Source organism: Acyrthosiphon pisum, chromosome A1 (assembly GCF_005508785.2).
Source record: "Acyrthosiphon pisum isolate AL4f chromosome A1, pea_aphid_22Mar2018_4r6ur, whole genome shotgun sequence".
NCBI lineage: Eukaryota > Metazoa > Arthropoda > Insecta > Hemiptera > Aphididae > Acyrthosiphon > Acyrthosiphon pisum.
The window spans coordinates 105,500,525-105,510,329 of NC_042494.1; the positions used below are offsets into that span (position 1 = coordinate 105,500,525).

General features: G+C 33.7%; 1 protein-coding gene across 1 annotated transcript in view; it reads right to left on the reverse strand.

Moving 5' to 3' along the window:
• Positions 1-250: 250 nt before the first annotated feature.
• Positions 251-9,805, reverse strand: part of LOC100166818 (neuroligin-4, Y-linked) — a 22,069-nt gene continuing 12,514 nt past the window's right edge. The window contains exons 2-11 of the mRNA XM_001943534.5: positions 6,652-6,846; positions 4,691-4,885; positions 4,103-4,388; positions 3,880-4,009; positions 3,571-3,798; positions 3,330-3,481; positions 3,138-3,238; positions 2,187-3,055; positions 1,753-2,100; positions 251-1,319 (exon numbers count right to left, since the gene is read on the reverse strand). Coding sequence (XP_001943569.2) covers positions 621-1,319; positions 1,753-2,100; positions 2,187-3,055; positions 3,138-3,238; positions 3,330-3,481; positions 3,571-3,798; positions 3,880-4,009; positions 4,103-4,388; positions 4,691-4,885; positions 6,652-6,846 — 3,203 coding nt within the window. The 3' untranslated portion in view covers positions 251-620. The remainder of the gene's footprint in view (positions 1,320-1,752; positions 2,101-2,186; positions 3,056-3,137; positions 3,239-3,329; positions 3,482-3,570; positions 3,799-3,879; positions 4,010-4,102; positions 4,389-4,690; positions 4,886-6,651; positions 6,847-9,805) is intronic.

The following is a 9,805-nucleotide window of genomic DNA, read 5'->3' on the forward strand; positions in this document are numbered from 1 at the left end:
TATCTTATTTTAAATTCAAACTAAAATGTACCTAGGCAATGTAATCAAACACGAAAGGTTTGAAATGAAATAAATTCGCATCGCAAGCACCGTTATTAAAAAAAAACCTTTTATTTATCTAATCCAATAGCCAATAGGTAGCGGAATTGACCGTTATTACTTATTATTATTTACTATGTAGGTAATTCGATTTTAGTCTAAGTAACGTTAAGGCAGGTAATTAATTATAAATATATAAAAAGAAAAAAAATAATATTAAGAGTATATTATATATAAATGTTTTTTTCTAACGTTATTAAAATCCGACTGAAGTAGATAGTTCGAAGGAAACTTTCTCAGTGTTACGAATACTATAAAAAAAAAATAAAAAAATATACAATATACATCAGCACTATGTATATGGCGATCGCAGAACATAATATACAAGTAGACACTTACACACACACACACACACACACACACATACACACAATCACACATAGTACAATACAATACAATACAATACAATACAATACAATACAATATATCGACAGCGGTTTGTCGTTATTGTTTTAATAATATAATATGGTCAAACAATTTTTGTATTTCTAGTAGATAGGATAGAAAAGCCCTTCTGCAGTTCATTTCTTCTTTCTCTTAATTGTGCCCGTGTCACTTTCGGTTCCGGCCGCCGTCGTTTTGTTGTTCCGGTCGCTGTTTTGCGGGTGTACTACTCGTGGTATGTTCGTCCTTTTGGGTTGCTTCTGCTGGTGCTGTTGTTGTAGGTGCTGTGGATGCTGGTGCTGCGAGTTCTGCTGCACCGAACTGGCTTTGATGACGATCCTAGGCTCGACGGGTTTTTTGACGGTTAACGTCATGTCCGTTGCCACCTGTACCGCAGGACAAACCTTGTTGGGTACACAGGGCACTACTAGGGATTTGTGTTCCTCGGGGATGGTGTCCTGTTGCGGTTGCCTGTTGAACGGCCCAGCGACGGTCATGGCGTCCGCCTTATCCTTCTTCCTGCCCAGCGTCGACGACACCCTAGGGGGAGGCGGTGGAGGTATTTTTCCTGACCCCTCGGGTATTCCCGCCAACGGTGGAGGCAATGACAGTCTACGCTCGTTACCGGCACCGCATTGTGCCGGAAAGTCTGGCAATACTTTCGGGTATTTGATCCGGCGGACACCACCACCGCCATCCGAACAGCAGTCTACACTGCCGTTGCCACCGTTCATCGCATACTCCTTGGATGTAACATTTATATCTTCGTAATGCGAGCTCGAATCGAAGCTGGCGTTTTTTGACGAAGCCACGGCCAACGTCTTTGGCTTGCACACCTGCGAAACAAAATCGGTCAAGAAAAGAAAAGATTGATATTTCAACTTAATTTTATTTTTTTAATTATAATTCTAATGTTTGGATAACTATATTTATTACAAATCAAAATATTGTATACATATATGCAAGTACCTATGTAGCTATGTATCTACTCAACATTATAACTTCTTTCTAGCATTTATAACACATATTAGTTATATTATATTATATACCTACTATTAATGTTCCATTTACCCATATTATAGTTTTAAGAGGTTAAGTCATTATAGTAATAGCTTAAAATAATTATTATGATCACCCCCACCCCATAAAAGATTAAAATGACGAAACTAGCATAAAAGTTATGACTATTTTTCCATAAGATAGTATATGCATTTATATGTTGTGAATTATAATCAGTCAATTATACACAGTTTGCAGTGTGATACTAACTTGGGTGTAAAAAGGTTCTTTTGGGATGTCTCGCGCTGGTTCCGACTTTGAGTATCCATGAGTGACCTTAATACCGGGTCTCTTCTCTTTCACAGCGGGTTTCAATTGTATGCTAGTGGAACTCTTGTGCAACGTGTCTTGTGAAGACATCAATAAGTCATCACAATCGTTGAGTGCGTCGCTTCTGGTCAAAGTTTTTTTGTTAATCGAACCCAATGATAGCGATGGTTTTATTTCTACTCTTTCTAAGTGACCCATCGCGTCCATCGATTTCGTCAGCTCTATAGGCGTTTGCTTTAACACACTTATCGTCCGGGCAGCCGGCGTTGCGTCAATACCAACAGAAACCTAAGAAGACAAATACATGATGTATAGATGCATCTATTAAATTGTTATGTAGAAGAAAAAAAATGAAATACTATGTGATAAATTACTTTATTTCTTGTCTTTTCAGCTGCTTTATGAGCGTCTGTTACTTCACATTTTTCGACCATCACCGACGGGTCTTCAGCACACACTAACTGCCTTTTTTTATCTTCCCTCCGCTGTCTCCGCAATATCCTAGGGGAATACCGTTGTATGATCTCCGTGTTAATCCACTCCTTGACTCGGGTGTGTGGGTCCATAGTTATCGTGCTACTACTTCTTTGCCTCGATATTTCCGCCCATTTCCCCAACCGTTTACCACCGATGGCCTCAGGTTTTACGCTGGCCAACGCGACTGAATCGTACGCTTGGTTCTTGTTGATCTTGTGCACGTTTGCTATTTCTGGTTCCTCTGCCGTGGTTTTCATGTACACGTCGTCCTGCTCATCGTCGTCGTCAAATGTCCGGCTCGTGTTCGCACCGTTGCATCTAAACCGGTTATTAAACAAACGTTCCCGAACTCTCAACTTATCCCTTTGATAGTAAATTCCGCCAAATGCACAGATGTTGACCAACAGAAAAAGTATCCCGATGATAATTATCAGAGACACGACAAAAGAGGACGACGCTTCTACGGTTTCCTGGACCGTCTTATCGGATGGTTCAGCCGAAGGTTCTTCGCCAGGGTTGGGTTCTTCTGGGAACTCATCGGGTTTTAGCATTGGGTCGTCTGGCATCAATGTGGGCAAGCTGAATATTGGTTCGCGATCAATCCACGGAGGTTGGGACTCTTTCGGTATCACAGGCAACGAAGAGTACGGTGGCTTAGACTGTTCTGCGTCCTTTTGCCGTTCGTCTTCAATCCTTTGTGGAAGATCTACGTTCCAAAATTTACACTTACTTGTTCTATAATTCACTCTTTGCCTATTCGTTAAATCTGAAACCGTTAAAATATAACAGTCATATTATTAAAATTGATTAATTGAGTCATCTTAATATTATATAACGTATTAACTGACTTAGTTCCAAGTAAGCACGATTCACAGTATTGTATTTCGGCCATCGTACATTATTCATTTTCCATTCATTTTGGTATGATTTTTTTGAAAAGTTTGGGTCTCTAAGTACATATAAATTTGTATTTTTTTTTCGATTTTGTCTCTTTTTAATTAAGGAGTTATAATAAAAATATATAGATCAATTATTTTTACCCTGTTTTAGCAAAATTACTCCAATGAGTCATTATCATTTCTGATAATCTTTTTTCCTTTGGATCATATTGAGTTTTAAGATGAATTGTATTACCACCCAATGGTACACCCAAAGCATACGGTAAATCTTCACCATTTATACTTTTTTTTACCTATAATATAATAATGAGATAATATTGTAAATAATATAACAACATAATCGTCAAATAGTTTGTCGTATATCGTTTAAAATGGATTTTACCACGTCGTATTCGCTAAAAGTACTTCTATGAGTAAAAACATAGAAGTACGTGTTTTCGTTGACCTCTGACTGGATTTCGGCAAGTTGTGTTAAAGGTGCTAAAACCATGGCATCACTTAGAATATCCAACAAGACATCACGATTTTCCAGAGCTCCCGATGAAGACCACGTTCGATTACGGTCGGTATATTGTGCTAAAGTGGCCGTAAGAGTGAAATCTGGAAAAAGCTTTGGAAAACAATTACCATTATACACATATAACATAAATATATTTAAATACATGGAGGATAAAAAAAATTAGTTAATTACCTCGAACTTAGCTTTCATGTAATCCAACAATACTTTGTTTTGTTCGTTTTCTAACATACCATGCGCTAGTGACACGCTATCCAGCAAGTGGTAACTTTCATATTCCGTGACGCCGGCTAGGATTTTATAACTGAAAATTAAATTTGTTAAAAATCATGATCGTATTTTGTGTATGTTATTATTATTATTATGATTTGGTCGTTCGTAATAGTATAATATATACTTTTTCATTAAGTTCTTGTGTTCTTTCAATAACGGCAGTGGTTCGTTGGTAATCATCACGCCATCAACCATTGGACCGAACACGGTAACGAACGGCGGTAAATACATTTTGGTCGACACCAGATCCGTAAACCGTTTTCTTCGCAAGCATTCGAAAAATTTCTCGTTGCCACCTGGCTCGCAGTTCAACGACTGGCCAACTTGTATAGTGTTCATGATTGGATTTTTCACCCACGCCCAATCGGACAAAGCTGAACCACTCATCAATATTGCTCTTTGGAATAAATCTGGCAGAATTCACACAAAAATTGAACTCGTTTATAACAATTAAATATATATAATATATAATATATTATATTACTGTAATACTGTTTTCAAACATGTTTAGATTACAACGCGATAGCATTATAGCAATATAGCATTCATTTTATTATGAGATCAATGGTGTTTTTTTAGTATATGTAAACTAGCATAATGTCTATATAACTCTATTACTATTACATACAGCGAACACGCGTTGCTTTTAAATAATATATTCGTTATTTCGTTTACTGTATACTTATACAGTGTATTAGTCAGTGTTACTCACTATTGTTATTGACCGGTGGCGCCATCATTAGAAAATTCGCGCAAGCTGCACCGGTACCGTGTCCCATCACCGTAACCGCATTTGGGTTACCGCCAAACGCTTGTATGTTATTCTTGATCCACTCTAAGGCGGCCATTTGATCTAACAGGCCGAAATTACTAGCAGGAATGTCTCCACCGTTGGACTTTAAAAAACCTACATGAATATATTCGACAAAAATATTATAATATAATACACGTTAGTACGTTACACGAGTAATATCGATCTGGTCCTATTCAACACCGGCAATAGTCAACAAACAAATCTACTACAGGGACCGGATATATTATGCCATATAGCTGGTGTGTAGATACAAATACTGTAATATATACTATAAATAATATATTACCTTTATTCTTTAGTATATAATACAACATAACATAATATTATCGGGCGCTCAAAAATTCGGCCATAATTAACCTTTTTTCAAAAAGGTGTACGTTAATTGGGCCACTATGTTCTACATTTATAACAGGTAGACCCGGTGATTGGGCCACTATTTTCAATGATTTTTTATTATTATATCCGGTAATTGGACCACTAAATTAATATGTCATATATAAATTGCTTATTAAAAATTTAAGTTTCCTATTCTCGTTAGAATCTATTTATGTTGACTTCACTTTCGAATATTTTGCAAAGCATTTTTATTAATTATTTTCTATTCATAGTTAGGTATAAAGATAATTTATATGTTCCTTTAGTATTTTGTCTACTCAAGACAAGGAAAAAATACTTATATAAAAACATTAAAATTAATTATCCTTTATTGCTTTGATCATGGTTTACATTTAAAATCAATAAAAGTTACTGTCGATTTAAGGATTCCAAGAAGCAATTAAGCATAGGTACATGGGCTGACAAAGAAATTGTAGGATGTAGATTTCTATTGTTGTACAATCACGGTGGCGAACAATTTGAGCTGTAGTATTATGTAAAGAATATTAAGATAAGACTTCTGAATTACCTAAGTAAATGATTAGGAAATATATTTGGAATTCCATTTTTAAATCCAGAAGAAGTAGGTAACTGCGTTGCAATGGATTTTATAAATGAGATGCCACAGAACAATAAATTCACAACATTTTTTGATTTTGACAATTATAGGTATTTGTGACAGTACTTATATTCTTTACTCTATGCTATTTTCCCTCCACGTATTTTTGTATATTAGAAAAAATAATAATAATTAGTTAATAAGCGTTATATATAAATATATTCGTATATTTTTATGCTACTCATTTATGGCCCAATCTCCGGGTACACTTTAAAAACATAAATTTCATTTGTGGCCCAATATCCGGGTAGTAAAATGTAAGCTAATATTTTATACAAAACAGGTATATAAAATGTGGCCCAATTACCGACCACCCATATTATCGTGCAATTATTTTACTCGGAAAAATCAAGAAATCGTGCCTTGACAATGAATGCATTTAATATTATTAGAGACATTGTAGTTGTCGATAATGGCCTTTGCACTGTACATATAAACTATAATACAATACCATAACCCTGGCCTTATTCCAACGTACATTTGGACTTAATTTAACTTAATTTAAATAAAATAATTATATATTCTTTCCATTTATAACCACGACGCAACAAATACAAATTGAAAAATAAAAATAAATATAGATTTTCTTATATAGTTTTTTAGGATTTTTGTGACCAAGGTTAGATAAAAGATTTTCCGATTCAACAACCTTATAATCCCATCCAATAATGTCGTGAAACATTAAAATAATAAGCACTTTTGTCATAAAATATATTACACATTTACCTTCCAGCGTAAACTTTCATCATCTTACTTGGGCAATGGGTAAGTCTCTTTAGCATAAGACCTGCTACTATCGGTTGCACAAACTTACGCGATGTCAGGTAGGTATATTATGTTATACACAGGAAAGAGCAGGACTCACCTAAAACGCCCACGCGGTAGTTAATTGTAATAAAAATAACTTTTCCGTAGCTAGCCAGCACGGAACCGTCGTACGGGTTGCCAGAGTTCCACTCAAACGATTCTCCATGAATGAACATTATCACAGCGTACTTGCTCTTCTTGGTGGTGGCTTTGTAACCGTTTCCCGCTTCATCGTTCATTTCGTTTTTTGGATCTATATAAAAAAAAAATATTGTGTGGATTCTATTTAATATATTTCATGTATAATATTTTTGTTCAGCTGGCTGCAGTTTATTAATTTATTGTTCTGTATGTATAATATATAGGTACAGATTATATATATATATATATTGTCTATATAGTAAGATGATTGATGACCCTCGTTTACCTCAGTAAACGGTTCAAGGTAATATTGCAATAATAATAGAGTAGTAAGTACAGACTATCTTCAAACTTTTAACATTTGAATACATCGAGTAACCAATCAGAAACACCAATCACGCATATAAAATATTATTAGGAGAAAATTTACATAAAATTATATTTAGGTATATTTAATATGAAAATAAATATTATTGTGTAAGTACTGCAATATTTATAATTTATATACATAATTGTTATTATTTTGAAATTTCACTTATCCCAGCAAGGTACATATGGTTTTTTCAATAATTATAATTCAAAAGAGCCGCGGATCGCCGGTATTATTATACTATTATTACATATATGGATATTATAATTCGCCATAGATATTATATCATATAATATGGTGTACATGATAATCACAATCAACTTATAGTTACGTAATTTGTGTTATGTTTTTAATCAAGTACCGCTATTAACTCGAATCGTGAGAATATTATTTTTATAGGTTACTCGAATACATGATTGACGCTGTCTCAGTGTTATTTTGTTTACCGACGTGGTAGAGTAAACATTAGCTTTCGTTCCGATTGAGCTTTAAATAATTTGTTATATGCGTGGGGAATATACCACTACCATCACTAACCAACGAGTTTAATGGCAAACTTACAGAAGTGTAGTTTTTCTTTACTCTACTTATCTCACACTCCTACGTATTTTGTTCCTAATAAATATTTGGCCTATTCCCAATGAAGTTGGTTTTTAAGCGAATATAGACTTATTATAATAGGACGATATAAACACACATCGTATATATAGGACATAGGTGCAAATCATTAAAAACATTACAAGTCTTTTTCTTTGAAAATTGGCAATAGTCCCTCATTTGTCTTCTCCATTTCGAAAATGGCTTAGGTATCTACAAAATATTAGTTATGCCCATAGATATATCAACAACTAGATAGCCATCTTCTTCTTATAATCAAAGTCATTTACAAAGCAGGCAATGTTTACAAAATAATGTTACCACAGTACATATGTATATGTATATATATAAAAATAAATGTAAAATAAATGTAAACATTGCCTGCTTTATAAATGGCGGCCGACTTCAACATTGGTCACAAATGTAGTACAAAGACGGCTATCTAATTGTTGTATATATCTATGGTTATGCCTATAATATTATAATATCTTATTACATATTTAAAAATAAAATGTAGTGCCTATCTTAGAAAAAATATTAAATTATTGATATAATATACATACCTGAATTTACTATAATACTATATTTAATATTATATAGCATTTATTTTTTCTTGTTATACGTTTGTACATAAATTACTTAAAGTTTAAACAGCACTATTAATTCTGATTTGGTTTATACAAATTATAAGTAGGTATTAAAGTAGATATTTAAGTATACGATTGCAACGGTAAATGTACCTATCATGTTCATGTATGTCATATATTGTATATAGGAATAACACAGATACATAAATATATTATATATATATATAATATGTATACAGTAATTTGTTTATGTAATTTAAGTATTAATTGGATGGTATATACATCATTACAGTTATTAGTCTTATCTAAAAAAATAATACAATTGCATAAAAAATCTATAGTAAGTTTGAAAATCTGTAGGGAATATTAATTATTTTTATTGATATATTTTATATAACGTATATAATAGGACCATACATTTCACGACTACGCAACGCGTACAATCGACAAATCTTTGTGGTACTCTGTATGCTTAAAATTTAATAATAAAAAGTTAAATTATGAATTTCAATATAATTTTGTAGTCTATTATTCTAAGAGCAATTATTGTCTAGCAAAACTTTACTTCGTTCACCTTTTATACCTACTTTTTTTATAGCGTATTTATTCATTGAATAGTATGAATTATTATAAATAATATATTAAGTTCGATTGTATTATGCATGTATGTACTTAATGTACCCATATACACATTTTATATTTGCTTTTCGGTGGTCTCGATAATCACATTCAGTTAAAAACTCCAAAAATGTGGATATTAAATAGGTATATTTAAGGTACCTACCTACATATTATTATATTATATAAATAGGATAACGGCAAGTCGGTACCGCGTTTTCGCGTGTGCGGCAGTGGTTATAGGTTACGGTGTGATTATTTTAAGAGACGCAGCGGACGCGACCGATGACAGATTTACACAGAGTCGAAGAAAAAATAGGTTGCCTCGGATAAACCGTACGTTATTTTGGCAATATGCTTGCGTACAGCAGTAATATACTTATACAGTTATATGTGAGGTGTGCGCAGGTTGTTTACGAAAGGAAGTGTAACGCCACGAAAAAATTTCCGATAAAAGCTATAAGGTAAACAAGACAAATAGCCACTATAGTAATATTTTACTCGTTTGACAGTTTTTATCTAGATACATATTATAATAGTTATCAGGATTTGATCACGGGACAGGTGACAGGTATAAAAATAAACCTTGTTCCATTAACCACAATTTATGGATTTATACTGGACGACTTAGTTCTCTTTTGGGATCAAAATATTCATCTTGACATTGGAGTCGATTCTCTGAGGCCGGGGATTCGCGTGTGTAGGTATACCTACAATTAATGTTGCGTAGACTCTTCTGTTAATTTTGATAACGTTGATAATTTATTCGAGTGTGTTGAGAATTATGTGGTGTTATAGTCGCAATATACTTCTAGTGGCGCAACTTGATAATAAAGGGCCCATGTGAAAATTTCTAGACCGGGGCCCTTACCTGCTAGCAAGAATTAAACACAGAACAG